Genomic DNA, 27,773 nt, shown 5'->3' with positions numbered 1-27,773 from the left:
GGCTCCAGCCAGGAGGAGTCCCGAGAGCAGGAAGGTTTCTTGGCAGGGGAGAGGCGTATCTGTGTGCAGAAGGACACTTTGCTCAGAGCTGGGGAGATGGACTGAACGTGGAGGAAATAAAGCTCTTCAAGGCAGCTGCTGGGTTTTCTTCTACCTTTATTCTGCATACTCAGCATATTGCTTAGAACCAATGAATGATCAATAAATTAAATATCTAATATTTTAACTTACCATTTCATTTCCTCTAGGCTTTTCCTCTCTAAATGCCCTATCCTGCACCCATGAATTTATTCTGCCTGTCTCTTAGGAACTCGTCGGCTTTTAAGACCAGTTTCCATTTCCAACACACGGCTATATACGTAGCCATTAACTGTGACTGGTCATGCTTCTCAGACCCCTAATCCCTGCCTGTGGGAGACACAGAAAGTACAGGAGCATCGTGGATACTATTGGACGTGGACGCTCCCCCTGACTCCTCTGCTTTGTGAAAGGATTCTTGACAACTTTCCCATCCTCAGCAGTGATTCTGCTGGTAAAACACCGTCACTGATTACTCATTCATTCAACTACTACACATCATTGCGTTCTCTTTCGAGTCTCTGTGGGCATTGTGCTTACAGGCAATCACTTAAAGGATTCAGCAGTCAATCACTTCCATCTCTTCTGTATTTTCCAGGCACTATTCTAGGCTCTTTGAAATACACCAGTTAGCAAAACAGGCAAGAAAGAAACCCCTGCCTTTCTAAAGAGGAGGAATAAAAGAGCCTGGCGGGGGGGATCTACAATATAAGGTGGGTGGATAAGAAGTCGGTTGCAATTCTAAACACAGGGGACAGGGAGAGGGTGGCAATTAAGCAAAGACTTGCAAGAGGTGAAGGAGGTGGTCACGCTATTTATTGCATGGTAAGAAATGAGTTCAAGAAGAAACAAGAGAAACAATGCAGTGGGGCCAGGGCCATCATAAAGGTTATGGATTTTACATTGCGAGAAATAAGGAGCCCCTGAGAGATTTTAAGCACAAGAAGGACAGGCTGTGATTTATATTTTTTAAAATTTATAAATTTAAAGAATTTAAAGAATCGTGGTGGTCACTGTTCTGACAATAGTCTGGACCGCTGGCACAAGGGTAGAAGTGGCAGGAGTAATTAGGAGGCCATGGCAGTAACCTGGGGGAGAGATGGTGGCTTGGACAAGGATGACAGCAGTGAAGGTGGTGAGAAGTTGGCAGGTTCCAGATACACTCTGAAGCAATCGTTGACAGGATTTATTGATGGGTTGAATGTGATATGAGAGAGCAAGACAGAGAGGAAACAAGGAAACCCCAGGACTTTCAGCTTGGACAACTAGTCGAATGCACTGAGACGGAAAACACTGTTGGAGAAACAATGAAACGGTAACTTCAGGAGTTAAATTTCCTAATGCTGACTTGAGAAATCCCGTGGAAATGCAACAACCCCAGGTACCATGTATGTTGTTTCATTTATTGTTACTATATCTGGGGTGAGAAAAAAGATTGAAGACCTGATTGTCCGCGGTTTGATGTATAATAATATAAATAAAGAAACATTAAAGCTCATATTGCAAACTTGCTTTCTAATACTCTATGCTGTTGCTTTAAGGCAAAGCATGTAAAGGTTATGAATATTAGGGTTTTTTCCGCCCAATGAGGCGGAGTGATTCTCCCCAGGCTGTGTGTCTCACATTTGGCATTTTTTCATTGGTTTCCTGGGTACTGTACTTTAGAGCTAACAACCTAAGGAATCTGACAGTCCAGCACTGCAGTCCCCTTTGTCATTCCCGATGCAATGAGCAATTTGCAAGAGGTTTTCTGTTTACAGGAACTTGTTTTAGCTGCTTTTCCCTTTAGGAGCCCTAATTACATATTCCACAGTTTGCTTCTAACAAGAAGGAAAGGGTGTGTTCCTTTAAATAGAAATGTCATGTTCTCAGTGGAGACAGTGAGCACAGAATGGCTCCAGGAGTCACAAAAATGTCTTTTGACCTTTTTAAGAGTTTAAAACGATCAGAAGCATTGGAAGGCTGAGTGGTGATGAGCCGCTTTTATGAGAGTATGAGTCATTAGGTTAAGAGAAATAAGGAAAAAAGTGTTAAAAAGTTAAGGTGATCACTCAGAAGGTGACAATTATTCTGAGTAAAAGCAAACAATAATATAGACTATAAAATCTTGCTGAGAATTATAAAGCACACAATCAAGTAAAAGACAGCTGTTAATGATGTCTGAGAACTCCTCTTGTCCACTGTGTAACTGTCCAATTCTTCCGTTAATAAATTCAGCGAGTCTTCCAACTAAGGCATAAACATCAGAGGGGTAGGGCAGGTAAGTCATTTTCTTATTAAAGAGTGTGACTTGTGAAAATAGAAATGCCCTGTGAAGGCAAAGAATAAAGCAAATTATTTAATGATGTGGAAAAATTCCTGCCAGGCCCAGATCAAAAGCCAGGGAGAGCATCCCAGATGCAGCGGAACCGTGTCCTCAGAGCAGCAGGAGAAGGGTTTGCAGGCGGTTCAGGTCCCGCACAAGGAGAAGTCACCACCCAGGAGACGTATTAGTGATGGACGGAAGAGAATGACTTGGAAAGACGGCGCTCAAGGGCGTCTGATTTTCAGGTAGACGCTGAATGAAAAGTTGTTTCCGACATCTATTTTGTTCCAACACCCAGCACGGAGGGGAATGGAGAAATCTGGCAATGACAGTAACAGGCTTTAAGAACAACAATGAAAGAAAATGCTTCCTTTCTTATATTTAATGTCTATTCTGCTAAACTTTCAAATGCCTTTAAACACATCTATAATATTTGTAATCTATAACATTTCTATGGTTTGGTTTCTAAGGTTTAGGTGATAATTCCAATGTTTGTTTATAAATAAGTCCCTGATAACCATTTTCTTTCTCTTGATAAATATTCATTTTAAAATTGAATAGTTTTGTGTTAGGATGCTGCCCTTCTGTTAGATTTGACCACATCTACTCCCCAATTCTAAAATATGCTTAAGGACTGAAAACCTGAAAGCATGTACCGCCACTAGCTCTTAGGTCAAGAATTTAACCTGTGTTCCCTAGGGTGGGAATAAGGGACGGGAGGAGCAGGGTCAGTCTTTAGTGGCATTATAAAGATTTGTGATGAGCTAAATTATGATTATAAATTGAAATATATAGAGTCGAAAAAAGCAGTCAACTGGGTTACGTTTTTTCAAGCCTGGTTACTCCTATGAAATGGAAACAGGGGCCCTTACTGTGCTCCTGACTTTGGGCTGTGACAGGTTCTCGATGGTGATGACGGTGACAATGATGATAATGATGACAAGGACTACAAAAAGAGCTGACAGGTCCTCAGTGCTTCCCACGTGCCAGCCCCTGTGCTGAGCGCCCAGTGAGGCTGGCCCTGGGTCAACCTCACAGGGACCCTGTACAGTGCAAGGGAACAAAGCTGGACGAGGTGAGCTCACGGTGGTCAGTGGCATAGCCTGGCCTCAGACTCAGGTCAGCGCTCATCACTCCACTCTCCAGCCTCAGGACTCCGGATCTGGAACCTGGGGCAGTGCGCCTCCATGACAAGCTGTCTCCAACACAGAGGGGCCTGGCCCCCACGTGAGGCCGGTGGTCATGAATTTAAAGTAGACCACCAAATGCAAGTAGAGTGACAGAACGTAAGTCACAATCTCTATCACATACAGCAAAGCAGTGACATGACCTGGAGGTCGTCATTCTATGTGAAGTAAGCCAGAAAGAGCAAGAAAAATGCCATAAGATATCACTCATATGTGGAATCTAAAAAAAAAAAGGAAAAGAAAGGAAAAAAAGAGGACACTAATGAATTCATCTACAAAGCAGAAACAGACTTGCAGACATAGTAGACAATTTTATGGTTAGCAAGGGAAAGAGGGTGGGAAAGGATAAATATGGGAGTTTGAGATCTGCAAATGTTAACCACTATATATAAAAATAGATAGAAGACAAATTTCTTCTGTATAGCACAGGGAACTATACTGAATATCTTATAATAACTTTTAACATAAAAGAATGTGGAAACTAATATATGTATATACATGCATGACTGGGACATTGTGCCGCACACCAGAAACTGACACATTGTAACTGACTATGCTTCAATGAAAAAAAAATTTTTTAAGTACGTGGGAAGAGGCAGGAATAACAGACCTTTGAATGAGTTCCATTTTTAAATGCGGTGCAAATCCAACTTCTCTATTTTCCAACACTGCATCTGATGAAGAAGCGGTAAGCTCATTTGCAGACTTTCATCAGAAAAATGATGTTAACAGAAATCTCAGCTTTAGAGTGTGGCCAGAATTGACTACAGGTACTGACTTGGAAAACTGCGACCCAAGGAGCAGGACGATACCACCACGGGTAAAAAGTGGCAGGTGGAGAAGCCAGCTGACGGCAGTGAGAAGAGGCTGGATCAACTAGGCTGGTCGAAGTTGAGACAGAGAGACATCCCAGACAGCGGCTGCGCCCAGAGACTGGCGGTCACAGACAGATGGACCATCGCAAGGCATCCCAGGGCCTCCTCTGTCAGTGACGGCAGTGGTCCCAAAGCAGGGCAAGCTGGATGGGCCATAAACAGGCTGGAAAGATGGGACCTATAATCGTACGAGGAGAATTCTCATGAACTGAAGACAGAAAAGTGATGGAGAACATAAAGTTTTCCAAGAACGGGAACTGAAAAGAGAAATGTAGGCCAGAAGAGGGGGAAAAAAAAAATCAATACGGGCACAGAGCCATTTACCATTAAATGCAATCTTCATTCCTCGAGTTCAATTTCATTTTACCATTTGGTATATTAAAACATAATGCTTATTTTACCAGGTTTCATAAGGGCCATTCTGGAATTTAAAAGTTACTCCACAGTGGTCTAGGTGACACAATGAAATCTTCACCATTTGGCTAAGCGAAATGCAAAGTAATTTCCAGAAATCTGAAAGCATGTTCAATTCAGCTGTGTGAGTCTATGGTCGTGCAATGCTCTACACCAGGGGTCAGCCAATCCATACGACAGTGGAGAAAGTGACAGACTATAGTTGGGATGGACTGTGTGACAGAAACCTCAAATATTTACTATCTGTGTCTCTGAAAAAGAAAAAAAAAGAAAAAAGAAAAAGAAAGAATATTTGCCATCTCCTGGTCTATCCCATGGTATCACGTTTATTCCTGTAAGCTGCTCCTGTCCCACATCCTTCGGGGAATGAGGTAAGAATGTCAATGAGCATTGAGGGGTGGGTGTTGAATGAAAGAGAGAGCTGAGGCTGACGGCCTCTGTCCATGAGATATCTGTCTGCTCTTTCATTGGGCGTGTTGACCAGGCTGCGACACTGACTGGCACGGAGGCTAATGGGGGGACGGCTGGGGGCAGGCATGAAGGCAGATCCCAGAGGTGAACACAGCCACCTCCCGCAGTGAGGAGGTGCAGGACCCCCACCGCCATCCCAACCAAACTGTCACTGGGGGTCACCTCCCCTGGTCAGGCTGCAGGTTCAGCCCCACGCAGACCTGAGAGTTTGACCTGATCTCCAGGGCCCTGAGCGGTAGCCTACCATTTGTGTTGGTTTCAGGGAGTGAATGATGTGGGAGACACTGAACGGAAAAACCGGGACAAAGCTGTGACCCTTACTAAAAGTGAAGACGAAACAAAACAAACAAAAGCAACCCTTAAAGCCCCTCACCTTGGGGAGGGGACCACCACTGCTTAACGTCCCTTCTCAGAAGACATCTCATTGTCGAGGTCATTATTAGGAAAGCCGGGGCATCACTAAGCCCTCTCTTTTCCCCACAGCTTTTACTCTTACGAGTATGCCCCAATATTATAAAATATACAAAAATACTTCAATATCTCAAGATCCCCTGTGAGAATGTAATAAAAAATACCAAACAAATTCCCCTTAAATGCAGCTCGGGGATGCTTCCTCTGTAATGGAGGGAAATCACGTGAGAGGACGTGGGAAAAGAGCGACTACAAAGAGCAGGGCCAGGGGAGTTAATTCTTCCCAACAATCGAGTTAATCCACACTTTCTTGCCATATGTCGCTATTTATTGCAAGTCAATAGTCTGACACACAGTCTGCAAGAAAAACCCAAATACGCTTTCAGCCCATTGTTCTCCTGCTATACAGATGCTCACTATCCATAGAAGGGAATGGAATAACCAGCCATCACAGTTTAAATGGTCTTTATCTGTACTGAATGTCCATCCCAGCAGAGGGATGACCCCCCCCACACACACACACACAGAGTGAGAGCCAATTAGTTCGCTTAAAAATTCATTGTTAAAAAGAATTCCATCCAGTAATGATTTTCTAGGCTGTTCTTTACAGTATGTAATAGAAGCTCAAATGTATTCCCTGTGAGTAAAGGGTGCGAACAGGAGAGGCACAGAATAAAGCAGATCCCACATTTAAATTCTCAAAGATGCAGGTGAGCTCTTTTATGATGAGGAATAAACTACTTCCTGACGTCTTAAAGATTCCTTATGCTGTGAAAGTAGGACTAATCAGAAACGGTCTCTAAATTAGGTCTGCGATCATTGCTAGAGAAAGAAAACCCTTGGATTCTGAGCCCGGATTCTCCCGCCCAACCCCGGGCAGGGGCTTGTCAAAAGCCGGACATCTGCTGCCTGAGCTGCTGACGTGGAGGGACCTCACCAGCTGGGTGTGGAAGTGGCCTGGAGGAGCCTGCGATCTGTGGTGGCATCTAACTTAACTTACTTGTATAAAACAGAATTGGTTTTTGTTTTCAACATGTACGAGGAAAAATGTTCAAAGGAGGCTTGCGGAGGGTAAGACTTGGGGAGTGGCCGGGGATTGAGAAATAACTACTGTTTTGTTCCTTACATGGATTAATTTGTAGCTTTGTAAAATTGAAGTATTTTCCAGAAAAATTCAATGAAGCATAAACACGATGGGAACAGGCGAGATCATGTCCCTCTTCTCCAGAGCCCTGGGTGGCGACGAGGCAGGATGGCAAAGAGGTTTTGGTAAATCGGAGGAGAAATCAAGATTTTAAGAATATACATCGCCCTCAAATTATGCCCTCCCCCAAAGCTGGCTAATATTAGCAAAAGGAAGATCTGTATGTCTTACAGATGCCCTGCTGACTCCAAGGCTGCCCTTTCCCTTCGGTCCTTACAACTCCTACCTTCTGCAAACACACACACAGAAACGTCTAAATTCTTTATAAAGGGCCTGAATTCTTTCCCCATCTTGTTCCCCTCCGTGGCCTGGACTCATCAACAAGAAAATCAGACAAAACCATGTAACTGTCAACAGAGCCAGAGGCCCTGTGGGAAAAGCACAGCAGAAGAAAGGAAAGTCGGCAGAGACTTGAAAGACCGACGGTTCATCCTTTACACACACACAAGCGCGCGCACACACACGCACCCTCCATCATCTCTTTGACATCATTTCGTTTGGCTCCATCCCCGGCCTGCTCTGCTGCAGTCGTGTCAGTTTCCCTGCTGCTCTGTGAACGCTCCAGTATTTTCCTGCCCCAGGGCCTTGGCACTTGCCTTTTCCTTCTACTTGAAATACTCCTCCCCAAATAGCCACATGGCTCAATCCTTCACTTCCTTGATGTCTCTTTCAAATGTCATAGTATCTGTGAGGCCAGCCCTGACCTCCTCACAGTGCTTATCAGCACGCAGCATGCAACGACAAATCTAAAGGGTTTAAATGTAAGCTCTATGCAGGCAAGACTTTCACTGTGTTCTCTGCTGGAATCCTAGCAACAAGCAGACAATCAACATTAAGAGAATTAAAGAGGATGAAGTAATGAGGCTAAAGAAAACATACTCTCCCTGAATATAAGCCAGGGTGGCTTTTGTATGATGGAGAATCAAGCAAAGGTGAAATGAAAAGAAATATTTTCCGTGAGTCCCTGGACTCAATGTTTATGCTCGTTTGTCCAATCTTTTTTTTTTTTTTTTTTGTAATGTATTTTACAGCCTCACTATTTCAACATGGAAGGAACTATAGCCAGGGACTATAAAATAATTTCAATCCATCACATCGATGCAGTCCACATATCATTTTGAAATATTCTAGCGGGGGAGAGCTGCGTTGCTTTTGCTCACATCGCTACAAACATTTCACCTGCTGTTCCTTTATAGCACAGAAGACTGTCTGTAAAGCAGGACCTCTGTTTCCATAAAAGCTTAATTCTACTGCTTCCTGTCTTGGAGTCAGAGCCCTTAAGATTATGTCCTTAGTGACTAATCACACGGAATAAAGAGGATTATCCCCATTTTAAGAAGTTATTTCTAGCAGGAGAATCTGACTTTTTAAAACCTTCCGATGTGTAAGGAGCTCAGGAACCGAGGGGCAAGGCCACAGAAATGTGAGCTGGGTGCCAACCTCTGTCTCCAGACTCGGAGAGGAAAACACGCAGAAGAATGCAAGTTGCCTCCAAGAACTGCCAGAGGCTCTGGTATGTTTGCAAAGCATTTTCCAGATGAAAGCCAGCACAGAAGAGCTAAAGCTCTTACCATCGCCACAGCTGGGACGCTTTGCTAATGTTTCTCCTGATGGATTAAAAGTGATTTTGGAACAAGTTCCACGAAAGTGAAGGATTAACAGCCTTCCGAGGAGGGTTCATTCATCACGTTGTCAAAGACACTCTGGGGACGGCCAAAGCTCGCCTGCATGCGGGGACCTACTGTCATCAGGAAGGCCCTGCATGACCAAGGTGACAGCCTGCCGAGGCTCAGCACCCCCCTTCATTACTTGGGAGGAAGTCAAGAAAAGGCCTTGCTGACACAGCCAGGCCAGCGCCACTGCACCTGCTCCCGCAGGTCAGCAACAACACGGCAGGCACGTCAGACAGCGAGGAAAGGTCAGATTCTCACAAAACAAACCTCATGCTGGCACCCAAACGTTTCACGCTGGTGTTGAGGATGTGCTTTTTGTACAGGTTGAACATCCAGTTCACTGAAAAAAAGGTTCTGCATACCAAAATCTAACTAAACACAACTGCTAGCTTTTTATGGTTTTATTCACTTAGATAATGTATGTTGAGCAGCAAACTAGTGTTCAAAATTTAGACAGTAAATATTGGACATGCCAAGCACCTGATGCTGGAAATACGGCACTGAACAAAACAGAAAATAACCTCTCTCCTCATGGGGCTTACGGTCCAGTTGGAGGAAACAGACATAAAATTGTGTTTACATAAAATAACAAAATTATGTAGCATTTTAGAAACTGGAAGTATAGTGAAGATAAAGTTAAAAGGCGAAACGGAGGTAAGAAGTGAGCAGAGTATGTGATTTCATTTTAAATAGGAAAGTTACAGTAGGCCTTACCAAGAAGGGGAAATTTGAGCTCATATAAAAATTAACTGAAAATGATCGATAACCTAAATACCAGAGCTAAAACTATAAAACTCTTAGAAGAAAACAGAGTTGTAAATGTTTATGACCTCAAATGTGGCAATGAATTCTTAGATCTGACACCAAAAGCAATGAATAATAAAATAAATGAATAAAAGACTTCATTAAATTAAAAACTTTTTTTTTTGCATTAAAGAACATTATCAAGAATGTAAAGTGACAATCCAAAGAATGGGAGAAAACATTTCCAAATCATCTAGAGAACTTAATATCCTGAATATATAAAGAACTCTTAGAGCTCAACAACAAAAAGACAACCCAATTTAAAAATGACCCAAGGAATTGGAATAGACATTTCTCCAAAGACACACAGATGGCCAATAAGCACATGAAAAGATGTTCATCACTGGTCATTAAGAAAATGCAGCACCCCAGTGTTCATAGCAGCACTATTTACAATAGCCAAGACATGGAAGCAGCCTAAATGTCCATCAACGGATGACTGGATAAAGAAGATGGGGTATATTTATACGATGGAATACTACTCAGCCATAAAAACTGATAACATAATGCCATTTGCAGCAACATGGATGCTCCTGGAGAATGTCATTCTAAGTGAAGTAAGCCAGAAAGAGAAAGAAAAATACCATATGAGATTGCTTATATGTGGAATCTAAAAAAAAAAAAGCATAAATACAAAACAGAAATAGACTCATAGACATAGAATGCAAACTTGTTGCCAAGGGGGCAGGGGGTAGGAAGGGATAGACTGGGATTTCAAAATTGTAGACAAGATAAACAAGATTATACTGTATAGCACAGGGAAATATACACAAGATCTTATGGTAGCTCACAGAGAAAAAAGGTGACAATGAATATATACATGTTCATGTATAACTGAAAAATTGTGCTCTACACTGGAATTTGACACAACATTGTAAAATGATTATAAATCAATAAAAAATTAAAAAAAAAAGAAAATGCAAATCAAAACCACAATGATATAACTCTTCACACCCACCAGGACAGCTTTAAACAAAATCAGAAAAACAAAATGTTGGCAAAGGTGTAGAGAAATAGGAAAGCTTGTACATTCCTGGTGGGAAAATAAAAGGGTGCATCCATTGTGGAAAACAGTTCCTCAAAAAACTAAACAGGGGCTGGGGTGTAGCTCAGCGGTAGAGCACATGCTTAGCATGCACAAGGTCTCAGGTTCAATCCCCAGTACCTCCATTAAAAAAAATTACACGGAATTACCATGTGACCCAGCAATTTTACTCCTAGGTATATACCCAAGAGAAATGAAAACATGTCCACACAGAAACTTGTACACCAATATGTACAGTAGCATTGTTCATAACAGTCAAAAGGTAAAAACAACCCTAGTGTCCATCAACAGGTGAATGGATAAACCAATTGTGAAACAAACATCCAATGGAGTATCATTCAGCCATAAAAAAGGAACAGAGTATTGACCATGCTAAAACTTACTTTAAAAATACAATGCAAAATGAAGACATCAGACACAAAAGGTCTGTTGTGTAATTCCTTTTATATCACATCCCCAAAGGTTATCAGGGGATGGGGTGGGGAGAATTGGGAGTCATCACTTAATGGGCATGGGGTGTTTTTAATGAGACGATGAAAAAGTTTTGACATAGAGCCAGTAAGTGCACAACATTGTGAACGCACTAAGTACCACTAAATTGTACACTTTAAAATGGTTAATTACATGTTATGCAAATTTCACCTTAAAAAATAATCAAAAAAATTTTTCATCAAATTTTCAGGATATTGTGTTTTATATTCAACTTGCAGTTTTGTATTCATTCTAGCCTCTAATCTATTTGTAACATTTTAATCTTTTTTACAATACAGTTTTATGGAGCTACAATTCACATGCAATAGAATTCACTCATTTTATATGTATATTTTGGTGAGTTTTGATAAATGTACGTAGTTTAGCAGCCCCAGACACAATCAAATTTTAGAAAGCATTTGACACCCTAAAAAGTTTAAGTCTTTTTACAGTCAATCCCCACCCCCAGGTTTTCTGTCATCATAACTTTGCCTTTTCAAGTCATACAAAATTCTAGAAAAGGTAGAATTATGACAGAAATTTCATATGAATGGAATTATTCAGTATGTGGTCTTATGTGCCTGGCTTCCTTTGCTTAGCAAGTGTTTGGGGTTTCATTTATTTTGTTTTATGTATCAGTAAATTATTTGGTTCCCCTAATTTCTCAGTAATTTACCACATTAAGTTTACACATTTATATGGTGAGGTCACCAGATTATTTTTATTTTTCAGCTAACATAAATAAAGTTGCTATGAATATTTACTTACAAGGCTTTTTATATGGACCTAAGGTTCCATCTTTTTTCAGTAGATACTGAGGAGTGAAACTGCTTATTTTTTATGTTTGACTTTTTAACAAACTGCTGAATTTTTCCAAAGCGGCTGAGCCATTTTTCCTTCTCACCAGTAATGAGTAAGGGTTCCAGTTACACCACATTCTTGGTCAACACTTAGTACTGTGAACCTTCTTAATTACAGTCATCCTAGTGGGTGTATGGGGGTTCTCTTTGCAGCTTTAATCTGAATTTCCCTAATGACCTTGTATACCTTCTTTTGTATAATGTCTGTTTGAATCATTTGCCCATTTTTAATGAGTTGTCATATTATTATTGAATTCTAAGAGCTCTTTACATATCCTAGATACAAGGATATCTTGGCAGTTATATTTTTTGCAAATATTTCTCCTAATTTGTGGCTTGCCATTTGATTTAATTAACAGTATCTTTTAAGAAGCAAAGTTTTTAATCCTGTTGGTGTCCAATTTACCAACATTTTCTTTTATAATTTGCACATTATATATCCTAAGAAATCTTTGCTTAACCCAAGTTCACAAAGATTTTCTCCTATTTCCTTTTAGATTTTTTGATGTTATTTAATTCTTTTCTTTAGGACTATGATCCACTTAGAAATACTTTTTAAGTGTACAATGTGAGGTAAGGGTTCATGTTCGTATTTTTTTCCTTACAGATCATTTGTTATTTCAGTATCTTATAATTAAAAGACTATCTTTTCCCCGTGGAATTACCTTAGTAACTTTAGCAAAAATCCTTTAAATTTACCTTTGAAATCTGAATTCTATTCCATTTTCCACTGACTGTTTTTGCCCCTGACTTTGGGTCACACGCTCCTGTTTCTTTACACGTCCAGTAATCTGATTAAAAACCAGGCATTGTATGTCACACACTGAAGTGACTCTCTATGCTGTTTTGTTCTTCTGAAATTTGCTGGTTTACTGTTTTAATTTATGATAAACTTGCCTGGACTTCAACTGAAAAAAAAATCCATTTCTATGTAGAAAGCTGAAATTTTTGTTCACTGAAGTATGTTTATTTTGCTTGGACCTCTGAAGGAATCTCTTTTGTGCCTGCACAGTTTTGTTATCAGCCAATGACTTCAACAGAGGTGATACACAGACAACTCAAACCAGGAACGCTTCCAGCCGCGGCTGCACAACTTGCATACGAGTTGAAGAATTCACTCAATTTTGCGGAAATAAGTCAGTCTCCCCAGGCTTTCAGTTTTGCTTGGGCTTTCCAGAGATGTAGTTCAGCAGTCATCCGTGAATGCCCAGAGGGTGTATTACCTCAGCCCTCCTCCAGCTCTCTCGTTTCCAAAACCTCCCCCTTAAATTTCTAGCTACTCCGCCAGGCTCCCAAACCGAATCAGCCACCTCTTGCCGGTAGCCCTGTGGGTTTTTGACACTAGATCCGGAGGGATGGGAATATCCTTAGGCAAGAAGCATCTTACCCCAGGTAGAAAGAGTTTTTTAAATAAGTAAATATTTTCTACTTCTTTGCTGTCTTTGATCATTTTTTAAATGGTTACATTTAGTAATTTTTCCATCTTCCAATATTTCTCCAAGTTTCCAATATTTAAAAAAATTTAATAAAGTTTTATACTATTTTTTTTTGAAATGAGAATGAGAATCACTCAACCAACTCAGGCAGGGATTTGTTCATATAAGTAGAGTTTTCACCATATTTTAAGCACTTAGGAATATGTTATCATTATCTACTTTATCATTATATGAAATCAAACAAATGACTCCAAAAATTAGTCAACCACAGCATGAAAAACCTTCTTGTTCGCAAACACTAAGTTTCAGACCCAATTTCTGCAAAGGTGGTAGAAACAATAAAAGAAATCATACAATTAAGGTAGCCATGGTCTGTTAACCCCACTAAGGGCTTTAAAATACTTATTACCTTTCCAGAAAATTTTTAAATACACAAAGATTTTTAGGCAAAAGAGTAAATACAGTTTAGACCCACACTCCCTTGGGAAAAGAAAAAGCATGACTGAGTACAGAGCATCTCTGCAAACGCAGAGTTTATTTGAATGTTAGGAAAATTACCTTGAAGGCTGCTAAACAATGAAGGCTCAGTACGGCCATGACAACGGCCAGAAGGATGGTGGCTAAGTTCCGCATGTCCCATATGGTCTCTACCAGAGGAATACTGCCCACCTGCCAGTCATAGCACAGGGTGACAGGTGCAAGCAGAAGCCACACGTTGAAGGCCAAGAGGTAGGAATAGGTAAGGAATCTACAAAGAGAAGAAGAGTCACTGAAAACCAACTCAAGATCCACGACATTTTGCAAAACATTCATTCGCCACGTTTCTATTAAAGAGCATTTCTCTACTATCCAGCTTATAGAAAAGACGAGGTGAGATGAGAAGACATTCCTTCATTGAGTCATCTAATTGGTCATTTTGGAATATATGTAATAGGTTCCAGGCACTGTGGCAGGGGCTGGCCTTTCAATAATGAACAAGCCAAGACAGACTTTCCACGACTTGTATTTAAAATTATCCTGGAAATAAATGCATTGCCGCTGAGATCAACGATATAAAATAAAAGTGTGATGACGTGCTGCGCTGCTGGGTATGACGCCCTAGGTTAAGAGACATTCGAACTGTCCCTTTTTAATAGTGTCCAGAATCCTGCAGTAGATAGGAACGTATTTAATCATTTTACAATAGATTGATGTGTATTGAATCGTATCAAAAAAATATCAGAATATCTGTGGTAGGGAGATACAGTCTTTTTATTCACAAATCGAGGGGCCAGGCTTCAAGAGGAGGGAAATACAGCTGTCCTTGTATTAAGAACAGCTGAGGGGACCCAGGGAAGGAAAGTGATGACGAGGGGTGTCACTCCTGTTTCCTGGCTGCGTCAAGGCCCCCAGGTAACGCAGAAGGCATTCCAACTGAGCCCCTTCCTTCTGGCACAGAAGAAACTGAATTTATTTCAATCTGTTCAGTCAACACAAATTCGTTAAGTAGTGTTCTAGACCCTTGAGCACTGCCTGACTGTCAGCAGATAACAAACTCCATCCAAACCTCTGCACGAGCAGACGGCCAAAAGCCAGCCTGGCTTCCAGGAGCAGAAGGCCGAGTCCCTAGGAAGACCCCACCCTACTCCAATATAATGCCTGCCTGAGAAGGTCACCATCAGCAGGAGAGTTTACTGTTTTTCTAACTAATCCCTGACCAAAGGCCGCTCCCTCCCTTTCTTAAAGCATCTACTACAAAAGGCTTAAAGCGGAGTAGGCATCTCTTATAGCTCAGACATCTTCCTCAAGGACTTGAGAGCTACCCCTTTAGGATGTAATTATCAGGAAAGATGGGGTCTGTCTCCCAGGCTGGGGGAGGACAGAAGCCCCACTTTGATAACCGTCAGCCAGCAGATACAGCCATTCTAAATGCGCTTATATGACCAATCCTTTGCAATTATTTTTACTTCTCTGACTGCGGAGCCCCAGCGTGCCCCATCTCATGCTCCCTTTAAGATACCCAATCACCCTGGCGCAAATCAGAATGAAGCCGAGCACTTCCCCTTACGTCAGCAGTCACTGAGCAGAGTGTGTTCTCACCGCTTTAACTAGTGTCCAGCCGTGTTTCTCTTTGGGCTCTCTCTGGGACTAAACCAGAGAACTGGATCAATCCCTTATCCTCAGTAAAAATCCAAACAGCGAAAATAAGATACACAGAATTAAGGAGATGAGCCCAGGAGGGTACGGAATGTGATGGGAAGAGCTCCCTCACTGTCCGAGCCTTTTGGAGGGATTTTTGGGTTGGCAAAGGGGTTGGATCCGATCTTTTTTTTTTAATTTTATTTTATTGAGTTATAGTTAGTTTACAATGTTGTGTCAATTTCCGGTGTAGAGCACAATTTTTCAGTTATACATGAACATACATAAATTCATTGTCATTCTTTTTCACCATGAGCTACCACAAGATCTTATATGTATTTCCCTGTGCTACACAGTATAATCTTGTTTATCTATTCTATATATGCCTGTCAGTATCTACAAATTTCAATTCGATAATTTTTAAGTGACTTTCCAATATTAAGAACCAATGGCGCCCTGAATTCCTCTCAATAAGTAGATACTGGTTTAGCCTCTTCCTTCCCTTCTGAGACCTTCCTATCTTACCCTCTTCGCTTTCCTCCTCCTTCTCCAAGGCTGGCAGTGGAAAATCGCTGACAGTGATCAGCGGAGGCTCAGCGACAGGGAGGATTCACTGCCTCGACTCTCAAACCCCAACAGAGAAGTGGACTGAAGGAGTGGGGACATTTCAATGGTGTTTCCCTGCATGTTCCTCCGTGAGGTTATTTTAAATAAGATGTTAATATACAGACAGTGCAGTATATACTGAAAGCTTGATAAAGTCCAAGCTTTGTGATTTAATAAAAGTGAAAGCAAGAACACTGGCCTTCCCCCTTTCAGGCTTGGGCCCGTGAAGCTGTCCCATGAGAATGCCAACCCCAGAGAAACACGATCGGGTCCCTTGCAGCTGCTTCTTTTCATAGAGCTTCTAAGCTGGTGCGACCATTTCTCAGCTCAGTAAGGATTCTCCGTGTCTTGGCTTTAAAGAATACGCAGCCATCAAACTTAGCAGGGAGGCCACACAGCTTTGTCACTCAAGTTACACCCCAGCTTGTAGAAGTGACTTTAACCCTCCTATACTGCTGGTGGGAATGCAGTTTGGTGCAGCCACTGTGGGAAACAGCATGGAGATTCCTCAAAAGACTAGGAATAGACTTACCGTATGACCCAGGAATCCCACTCCTGGGCATATATCCAGAAGGAACCCTACTTCAAAATGACACCTGCACCCCAATGTTCATAGCAGCACTATTTACAATAGCCAAGACGTGGAAACAACCTAAATGTCCATCGACAGATGACTGGATGAAAAAGCTGTGGTATATTTATACAATGGAATACTATTAAGCCATAAAACCGACAACATAACGCCATTTACAGCAACATGGATGCTACTGGAGAATGTCATTCTAAGTGAAGTAAGCCAGAAAGAGAAAGAAAAATATCGTATGAGATCACTCATATGTGGAATCTTAAAAAAAAAGAAAAAGACAAATGAACATAAATACAAAACAGAAACAGACTCATAGACACAGAATACAAACTTGTGATTGCCAAGACGGAGGGGAGTGGGAAGCGACAGATTGGGAGTTCAAAATCTGTAGATACTGACAGGCATATGTAGAATAGATAAACAAGATTATACTGTACAGCACAGGGAAATGTATACAAGATCTTGTGGTATCTCATGGTGAAAAAGAGTGTAACAATGAATATATGTATGTTCATGTATAACTGAAAAAAATGTGCTCTACACTGGAAATTGACACAACATTGTAAACTGACTATAACTCAATAAAATTAAATTTAAAAAAAAGAAATGACTTTTAAAAAGATTATCTCTCCTTGATACAATAGATGTAGGCAATGATTCTAAATGGCTGCTGAAGTTATTAGGTGAAAAGTTGACAGGGTACTTTGTAATGGATGGATCAGACTAAATCTGGTGCCTAGAACTTACTAGTCAGTCTTAACATCACAGAAAAGGAGACTAACAGCCAGGTGTCCCTCTTGATGGGTAAACATACCACCATCTATGAAGCGGTCTTGTCAAATAAAAAAGAAAATTAAACTTGAATCTAACCAAGTGCTTTATTACCAGTTTACATCAAACACAAAAAGCCCCGAACATGTTAAATAACACCACAGGGAGGCAATGTGCCAAATCCAGGATGTTACAAATTCCATACAACAAATGACTGCAGTTTCCTCAACAAATACATTGTAATGGGAGGGGAAAAACCCCAGGAGAGGGCACCTAGGAATGAAGAGACTTAAAAGATGTATCACCCAAAGTGCAGATTTTGTTTAGCTGCTAATTCAAACAAACTACTATTAAAAATAACTTCTTCTGAGACAGAAGAAATTGAAATGCTGGTTGGACATATGATATCGGAGAATCACTATTAATTTCTAAAGTGTGATAATGGTATTGTATCTAATGGTATCTATTCTTTAAGGGACTTTGTCTTTTAGAAATACAACCCAAAATATATGCATTTGAAATGAGATGCTGTCTTGGATTTGCTTCAATATGACGCACTGAGGAGCAAGGGGGAAAGAGTGGGCTGGGGTGTAAATGAAACAAGATTGTCCATGAGCTGTGATCGTGGAAACTGGATAGTGGGCGTGTGGAGGTTCTGTATGTCACTTTCTCCACTTCTGTACATATTTAACATCTTTCATAATAAACACTATTTTTAAGTAGTGGTAAAGGCAACAGAATGGCAACAGGAATGCTTCCTTGTCTCATGTCTGGTTGCAGCTTGACCACGGAAGAGCTGCAAACACTAAGCAGAAACTTTTAATGTTCTGTTCACATTTTGACCTTGCCCCGCAAGTTGTCCTCAGCCACTTCCATAATCTAGACTTGCCATATCGCACTGACAAAAAGCACATATTAAGAATAACATTTTTTAAAAGTTACAATCTTAATGTTTCTGACCTATTTTTTAAATGTTCAGTTGTGACTTTTTACACAGAGCGTAACTGAAATTAGTTAAAAAAGAAAAGTAAACCACAGAACTAAAAGAACCTTCCCCTTCCTGTAACACAGAGAAGGTCAGAACTATTAACTTACCCCAAGACTATTAACTTTAAACCTCCTTTTTTAAAATTGAGGTAGAGTTGATTTATAATATTATATTAGTTTCACATGTACAACATAGTGACTCAACATTTTTATAGATTAAACCCCAATTAAAGTTATTATAAAATCTTGGTTATGTTCCGCGTGCTGTACAATATGTCCTTGTAGCTTATTTATTTTATACACAGCAGTTTGTACCTGTTAATCCCCTACCCCTATCTTGCCCCTCCCCACTTCCTTCTCCCCTCTGGTAAACACGAGTTCACTCTCTATAATGGTGAGTCTGTTTCTGTTTTGTTACATTCTTTTTAATATATGTATATTATCTCCAGAAACTCAGGGGTATCCACCTACCTTTTGCGCACACGAATTCAGATCAATTTTGCAAGTAAACTCTGTAAATACTATTTGAAATACTGAAACAGCATTGGAAAAAATTTTGCAAATTTAAGCATAGAAAAGCCACTTGGAATCATGCCAGATGCTAATTACATGTTAGGGGGCTGGCTGAGCTGGCTGTAATCAGCAACTGATGGGTTTCTTTTTAACTCATTGGCTATGAATTACATTTCAAACTAATCACCTTGTTTAGTTCTGCTAACATTTCAGAAATAAAGCAATCTGTTGAGCATCTCTGGCCTGCTGCGCTCTCTTTTTTAAAGCAGGAGCAAAAATAAAATGAATTATTTACCAATGTTCGACCACGAATTCTGCTAACAGGAGGAAAGCCACTAGAAAATCTTGCCAAAAAATTGGAATACAGAGCACAGAAAGCCAGGAATTCCACTTAAACAATTGAGTCATGTATTTTTATTGATAAGCCAGGAAAGAATGAAGAGCTTTCAGGATGAAACAGTCGAGGCTGGTGGGGAACCGGCATCAGATGCCAGTGAAACTTCAGAACTCATTAAATCTAAATTTTCATTTTTATCAAGAAAAAAAAACCAGAGTGCTTTAAGTGCAAAAATATACCTAGATTCTGTTCTTCGCCTTTGTAAAAACCTTTAGGAATAACACAAGCCTAACATATTGGCCCATCCTAGAAAGATGCTTACCACAGGTATACATGGGAAGATCACGCACTGTGAGTAGAAATGTCCAGCACTTGCTGGTGTCATATGAACGTGTTTCTGCTCAAAGGATCCTTCTTTTTCTTTCATCTGCAAAACCCTCCATCATCTTGCAAATACAGGACACTGGCTCCAATGTATACACATGGCGTCTACTCAGGAAGGGCACTGGCCAACACTGTCAGTACACCAGCCTCAGTGTAAACCACGTTACCTCCAAGCAATGCCCTGGCTCCTCCTCTGTCCACTGGCCTTGGTGATCTGTCCTTCCTCTCCCTGGCTGTCCCCTATTTTCATCCTTCCAACTCCTGTATTCCACTGATGCTTCAAAAGGGTCTCCATGACCTCAATGTGCCCCGGCAACGACGACAGGCCTTTGTAGACATAACCCACTTACTGTCACCACCAGCACCCTCTCCTGCTTGTAACCTTGTCCAGGACTAGCCAAAGGAGGCTGTTTCCTGAACTAAGTTGTCAAGGGGCAGGAGACCCTCACATGAATTCAGTAAGTGTTGAATAACTACTCTGTGCACTTTTGTAGGTGCTGAAGGGTAATGAGGGGCAGCCCCCATCATCCACAGGGACGTTTCACAGCATCGGTGGTGAGAAGACGAGCACACATGACATGCTTGGGTAACAGTGAAACACAAACATCACATTTCAATGGTGCTCCAGTGCTTCATGAAAAATGGGGGATTAGGAAATGCCCTCCTATATGGAGATTCCGTAAAAAACTAAAAATAGACTTTACCATGTATGATCCAGCAACCCCACTCCTGGGCATATATCCAGAGGAAACTCTAATTTAAAAAGATACATGCACCCCAATATTCATAGCAGCACTATTTACAATAGCCAAGACATGGAAGCAACCTAAATGTCCAACGACAGATGACTGGATAAAGAAGTTGTGGTGTATTTATACAGTGGGATACTACTCAGCCATAAAAAAGGATAAAATAAGGCCATTTGCAGCAACATGGATGAACCTGGAGAAAGTCATTCTAAGTGAAGTAAGCCAGAAAGAGAAAGAAAAACACCATATGATATCATTCATATGTGGAATCTAAAAAAAAAAGAAAAAAAAGACAAACGAACTTATTTATAAAACAGAAGCAGACTCACAGACATAGAAAACAAACTTACGGTTACCAAGTGGGGAAGAGGGGTGGGAAGGAATAAATTGGGAGTTGGAGATTTGCAGATACTAACTAATATATATAAAATAGACAGACAAGTTCATATTGTATAGCACAGGGAAGTGTATTTAATATCTTGTAGTAACTTATGCTGAAAAAGAACATGAAAATGAATATGTATGTTCATGTATGACTGAAGCACCATGCTGTACACCAGAAATTGACACAACACTGTAAACTGACTACACTTCAGTTAAAAAAAAATAGACTTCTTAGGAACCAAAACCAAGCAACTATAAGAAAGGCCAACTTCTCTTTGGACCACAGGCCTTCACGGCAGCCCTCCTCCTCCCAGGCTCTGCTCCATCTCCTCCATCTGCTCCTGAGTCTCACTCATGCTTCTCATAACTGAGGAGGGAACTAAGCCTCAGGGCTGCCCAGCCCCTCCTTTCCTGTTGCCTTCACACACCTGTTACTTCAGTCTTCTTGGCCAAGTGCCTCACTCTTAGGTTTTAAATTCCTGAGAGCAGTACCTGACGGGCTCACCTCATCTTTTGAAATCAACTCTCACAGGCTGCAGACTCCAATTTCTGATCCTTTAGGTCCCAGGAAAGATGTCACCTCCTCTGCCAAGCCCTCCCTGCCAAGCCCCCTCCCTAGGCTCAGGACTTCCACGCTGCCCTACGACTACCTCTTAACGTGCCTGTCTTCCCGATAAGACAGAAGCTCCCCAGGGACAGGGCTGAGTCTTGCTTATAGTTATTTCCCCACACTCAGCTCTAAATAGATAAGTTTTAAGAAATTAACTTGATGTTAAAATAATGCCAAAAGTAAAAATAAAATAAAATAAAATAAAACAAAACAAAACAAAATAATGCTTAATAATTGGGAAATATTAGAATTTTATACTTTTATTTTGTCCTAAGGCCATAATTTTTACCCTAAAATAAAGTTTAACCATGTTCTCCCAGCCCCATAAAAGAGACCTGTGAGGCTTCCAGTTGCCCAGGCTTAGTCTGCACTCGGGTAGCTCCCTCAGTGCCTGATGCCACGTGGCTCGTGCGACCCCACCGAGGAGTGAGGGGCGTCGGAGCAAAGGCACTCACTCCCCTCACATGTCACAGAGCATCACCATAAAGCTATGCCAGGCTTGCTTTTTCTCTTTAAAAAATTTTTTTTCCTTTATTTTTTATTGAAGTATAGTTAATTTACCATGTTCTGTTAGTTTCTGATGTACAGCAAAGCAATTCAGTTATATATATATATATATATATATATATATATATATATATATATATAATTTTTCATATTCTGTTCCATTGTGGTTTATTATAAGATACTGAATATAGTTCCCTGTGCTGTACAGTAGGACCTTGTTGTTTATTTTATATATAGTAGTTTGTATCTGCTAATCCCAAACTCCTAATTTATCCCTCCCCGCCCCCTTTCCCCTTTGGTAACCATCAGTTTGTTTTCTATGTCTGTGAATCTGTTTCTGTTTTGTAAATAAGTTAATTTGTATCGTATTTTAGATTCCGTGTATAAGTCATATCATGTGGTATTTGTCTTTGACTTACTTCACTCAGTATGATAATCTCTAGGTCTATCCACGTTGCTGCAAATGGCATAATTTCATCCTTTTTTATAGCTGAGTAGGATTCCATCACGTGTGTCTGTGTGTGCACACGTGCATGTGGTGTGTACCCCAACTTCTTTATCCATTTATCTGTCAACAGACATTGCTTCCATGCTTTGCTATTTTACATAGTGACGCTATGAACACTGGGGTGATTGTATCTTTTTGAATTAAAGTTTTCTCCAGATATATGCCCAGGAGTGGGATTGCTGGATCACACAGTGGTAACTCTATTTTTAGTTTCCTAAGGAACCTTCATACTATTTTCCACAGTGGCTGCACCAATTTACATTCCCACCAGCAGTGTAGAAGGGTTCCCTTTTCTCCATGCCCTCTCCAGCATTTATTACTTGTAGACTTTTCAGTGATGGGCATTCTGACCAGTGTGAGGTGATAACTCACTGTAGTTTTGATTTGAATTTCTCTAATAATTAGAAATGTTGAGCATCTTTTCATGTGCTTATTGGCCACCTGTATGTCTTTCTTATTTTTCATTAAATTGCAATGAATACGGTTCAAATGAGAACTTTCACAAGAAGTCATTTAAACAAAGCAAAAAACCAAGTGACTCTTTAAAGTTATTAGAATGTTTTTAAAACTACATGTAATTAATGACTACAGCAATCATTAAAGGAAAACTAATTTGAAAACTCTCATCTGATAATAAGGTTATTGTATCTACTTTAAAAAGAAGATAATCCTTGCAAGATAGAAGCAAAGACTCTGAAAAACGTTGTTCAGAGTTTTACAAATCCAGTAAAGGGGGTGAAGCATTAAAGAGACAGACCAATGTATATAACAGGGAAGGACAAATCTGACTCCATATTAGCTCTGTTCCTTTGACTCTTACCCTGTGCTCTGTTTCCTGGCCTTAGTCATGCTGATTCCACACATTTTGTAAAAGAAAGTTGCCTACAGGCTGAAATATACAGGACAGCCTATTCTCAAGGCTCTGACCTTTAAGGGTATGACAATTTTCCATTCATACAGAGATAAAAAGTTGCATAACACAGAACAAAATTTGTCTTATTGGAGGTTTATAGGAAATCATGACCTGACCCATGTGGACAGCTGCAAGAACAAAGGATTCCAACAAGAAGTTTGCAACAACCAACCACACTCCCTCCCCTTTTTAGTATAAAATGAGCCTGAATTCTGACGTAAGGAAGACATGAGTGCCATCTTCTTGGTCTGCTGGCTTTCCGCATAGTCATTAATCCTTGCCCCTACACCTCGTCTCGCAATTTATTGGCCTGTTGTGTGGCGAGCAGAACGAGTCTGGACTCAGTAACAATGCTGAATGACAAACTTGTGATTAATAAAGACAGACTCACAGAGCCAGCCCAATCATAGCTAAATTGCACTGCTGATGAGGTGGAAAGAAAAACCAACAGAATTGGAAACAGACTAAGGCAATTCAATTTACGAATCATCATACCAGAGGTCAAACAATTATGCAAGCAGAGTAGTGAAGTTACTCAGGAAAGGAATTAAAGACAATTTTCTGGATGCTCAGAAGAGTCAATGATACAGCAGCTATCTTAGAGGAATGTGAAAAGCCATTTATGGCAACTGTCACTGAAATGTCCCAGGGCATCTCTGTGTTTTAAATATGAAACACAAGAACAGAAAGATATGTGGTGTTTTTTTTTTAAGAGGAAGAACATAAAGGAGTTAGGATGTTCTGTTCTATCACTTTATATTGATTGAATTAGCTGAGGACAGTCACGCAGATGGATTCACAGACAGAAAGTCCTGGATGACATGTGTATCAGTCCCCTCAGAAAAAGTATATAAATGCTTGGAAGTGAAAGGCAGAACCTGGCAAATGACTGGCCCAAGGTCCTAATTTTGCCAGAGGTTCCACCAAAGAAATTTTTTGGCCACCAGCAGGGATAAAAATACAACCTAACCCTGCTGGAAGCTAAGAGGGTGTGGACAGGAGGGCAGTGAGCCAGAGGCCAAAGGCATCTTGTCCTGACACCGAGGACTGTGGGGCAGGCTCGTGTTTGCTGATGACAGAGCTACGAGTGAAATGACTGGTTGGTGGGCAGAGAGCAATCTGTTTTTATTCTCGTCCGTCTGTCTCCTTTGACTGTGCAGCTTGGCTTTTGGAGATTGGGAAGCTCAGGGAACAGACTGTATCTAACCGTGAAGATAAGGGGTGCTCAGCAGACAAGAAACCTTGGAGGGAAACCAACCAAAGGCTAAAGGAAACGGAGTCATTAAGCAAGAACAGCATCTGGCAAAGTTTTTTTCTCTTAAAGGCAGAAAATAGCTATTTAAGGAGCTACAGAACCTGAGACAATTTATCAACAAGCTAAAAATACCCAGACAAGGAGCCCTGGAGATGTTGAAAACCAGTGAGAGGAAGAAGAAACAAGTGAGAGACACAAGTAGATTCCAGGATTAACAAAAAGCTGGGCTAGAGGTGTCAAGCTGAGTTAATGGACGAATTAAACAATGTTTTGAAAAATATATGACATAAATAACAAGGCTCCAGACTACCTCAGAGGGATAAGCCAGCATTAGATGCTGTACTATATGATTTCTGAAGGCGTACTCAAGACTTTTTAATACAAATACATATTGCAAGTAATGAAAACAACTGTGACATAATACTAATTATAAAAATGGGTCAATCAAACTGGAAGGTATCCTTTTGAATGGGAAAGTCTTTAAAAAGGAAAAAAAAGACTAGGAACAAAATAGAAAAACAAAGAGTGCAAAGACAATAGAAACTTCTTAATTGAAACATATAAGATAAATGAATGAAAGAAAAGATCACTGCCTGGCTTATGAAAACAAAATCCAACAATCTCTTGTCCCTGAGATACAAGTAAGCCAAAATATAAACGTGCTATAGGTCAAGGTTCAAGATTTATTACGTTTTTGCAAACACAAAAACGTGGAGGTTTCTATTACAAAAATGTTAGATATTAAAAAGTATATAAATCTATGAAAATTTAAGAACACTGCACCTTAGTGTGTAAACATTACGGTAATAACATACCTTGATGAAAAGTTACAAAAATTGTCAACTATAATTATATCTGAAAGCCTCAGAAGTACATCACAGCAGATTGAATAAATTAAGAATTAAAACCCTTCTCAATGGACAAGATCCATTCGTCAAAACACTTCTTGATGCACGATCTGATCTCTCAATCTCTTAAGGACAAATGGTAAGATATAATTGACCACAACATCTTAGCAAAAATTGTTGTTCATTTCTGTCTGCCACTTTCAACTGCCCCACTGATTTTAATCTTACAAATAGTTTTGATGTTCTCTGAACGCCTCTCAGTGTTCTGAAACACTTGCCAAACGGGCCACTCTATAATTTATTACTGATAAGTGCTTATTAAATGCTTGTCACATAAACAAATATATACCAATGTGAGAACAACAGCCATAATGCTGACAAAACAGCACCACTTGTTGAAAAGAATTCCAAATGTTTAAACAGGACTTTCTTTTCTCCACACACCCTGAGCAGAATACAATCTTTCCTTAAAATGCAAAGCCAACATATCATTTAAGATTATCGAAAACAATCTAATGAATGCCAGGTAAGGTTAAAAAAATTCATTTCTACTGACCTTGTAAGAATGTAAGGCGAAAATGAGGCTGGATTATCCTGCTCTGAAAAGAGGGGCATAGACCCTCCCATGATCCACAGACGGAAGTACAAAACCACCACCACCTTGAGAAAAGAAGAAAGATTTGATAAGAAAACCATTGCTTACTGAGGGTAAGCGCCCCACCTTTCCGGAGGATACGTTCTGACACTTCACAAATGTTTTGCTCTACAAATATTCTTCTAGTGAGCCATTTCTATAAAATCCTGCCACTGAAAATTTTGTAGATAAGATGGATCGTTGGGTAGAGGGATGAGTAAACAATGCAAGTGATGAGGGAAAGGCAAGCACATTCTTAATAACAGCTGTCAGTTTCGGGCACTTACTAGCTGTTATCAACTCTTATCCACCAAAGGCTTTCCATCCATCTGAGGCCTCCCAACCCTAGAGGTAGGTGACGAAGCTGGAGCTTAGAGGCAATGTGCCCAGAATCTCACAGTTGGTAAACTGCAAGACCCAGGAGTTGAATTCATGTCAGTGGTCTCCAACGCTGCATTTCTTCACTATTCCACTCCCACAGCCCCGTAAAAGCTAGCGTAAATTATGACAGATGACATTTCTGTGTGCTGAACAAACACATCTGGAAATGTTCTAACCCCTGAATGCTCTGAAGCAGACCACTCATGAAGGGTTATCTCGACAGCCCCCAGGAACATCTTTTGTGTCACTCGGTCGAATTTCATCACCATTCAGTGCTATCCTGTTGCAAATAATGCCTAGGCAGTAATTAAAAATCGTCTTAAAAAGAACACACACAAAGTAAATTTAAACTCTTAAGGATATTACAATGGAAATGTCAACTATAGCAGTGACAGAAAAGGTATCCTGACAGAATATAAATTCCCTAAACAAGCCACCCCAAAATACACCACTTTGGCTTGCATGTCGTTTTGAGCTGAAGGCAGTTAAGACCCAAGGGATTCAGGAAAAGCGTTTAACTCTTCCTTAGCCGCCTAAAGAAATGAACTGCCCTCTACCAGCAAGTATAGGGCATCACAGAAATAATGGCAAGTCCCTGCATTCCCAAACACTAAGAAAATAAACCACTTCTGAAACAAGCGTTGAATCTTCCTAGTTTTATGCAAAGACACCAGGGCATTCTTTAGAGAAATCTTTTGCCCCTTCTGCTGAAATGGTCCAGTCAAAGCTCTCCACCTCATTCAAGTTTTGAACACTCCTCTTCTTGCATAAACACGTTTTAGGGTTGAGAAAAAAAATCACATTAATTGTAGTTCAAAAACATTTTCATAAGTTTCTTATCAAAACTGACTATAAATTTGGACAGAGAATTTAGAAGGAACACAACAGCATAAGAGACTGGTCTCCTAACCTCCTTGAATAGAAACATTCAACAGTATAAGAGGATGACTAATGTGAAAGTCATCAAATGTGACCACCAAGAATTCTGACCCTCTTGGCACGTGGCTTCCGCTCTTCCTATCCAGAATGGAGTTGACCACCCTGCCTCCTAGATCTGAGTTGGTCTTGTGACTTGCATTGACCAACAGAATGTAGGAGAAGACATGCTGTGTCAGTTCTGGGCCCAACCCTTGAGAGGTCCTGCAACCTTTGGTTTGTTTTAGAATCCAGCTGTCATGTTGGAAAGAGGTCCTGCCTATCCCATTAGAGAGGGCAGCCCACGGGGGAGAGGCCCCAGAGGATGGGTGATCACAGAGAGGTGACCCAGCCCAGCTGACAGCTGTATGATCCTGCTTGAATAACCCTGGTCAGAAGTCACGATGAGCAGAAGAAACAGCCAGCGGGATGTCGCCCACACTAAAGCATTTAGGGCTGCTGTATGGTGTTACTGTTTTAAGCCACTACACTTTAGGGTGATTTGATAGGCAGCCACAGATAAATGACACAGC

The 27,773-nt window shown here is 40.6% G+C and overlaps 1 protein-coding gene and 1 long non-coding RNA gene across 7 annotated transcripts in view; both read right to left on the bottom strand.

Moving 5' to 3' along the window:
• Positions 1 to 27,773, bottom strand: part of TMTC1 (transmembrane O-mannosyltransferase targeting cadherins 1) — a 239,872-nt gene that overhangs the window by 103,144 nt on the left and 108,955 nt on the right. For 5 of the 6 annotated variants that reach the window (XM_032473164.1, XM_032473161.1, XM_032473159.1 and 2 more), the window contains 2 exons: positions 25,867 to 25,970; positions 13,793 to 13,982 (listed from right to left, as the gene is read on the bottom strand). In XM_032473164.1, the coding sequence (XP_032329055.1) occupies positions 13,793 to 13,982; positions 25,867 to 25,970 (294 nt within the window). The remainder of the gene's footprint in view (positions 1 to 13,792; positions 13,983 to 25,866; positions 25,971 to 27,773) is intronic. The other variant, XM_032473163.1, reaches the window with a different exon arrangement.
• Positions 1,250 to 9,436, bottom strand: LOC116661321. Its single transcript, XR_004317198.1, has 2 exons — positions 4,181 to 9,436; positions 1,250 to 2,702 (listed from the first exon to the last, which is right to left on the bottom strand). It is a non-coding gene; the product is annotated as an uncharacterized LOC116661321 (long non-coding RNA).

This window comes from Camelus ferus, chromosome 34 (assembly GCF_009834535.1).
Source record: "Camelus ferus isolate YT-003-E chromosome 34, BCGSAC_Cfer_1.0, whole genome shotgun sequence".
Lineage (NCBI taxonomy): Eukaryota > Metazoa > Chordata > Mammalia > Artiodactyla > Camelidae > Camelus > Camelus ferus.
Note: the sequence above shows the minus strand (reverse complement) of the source record. Positions and strands in the feature narration are given on the sequence as shown.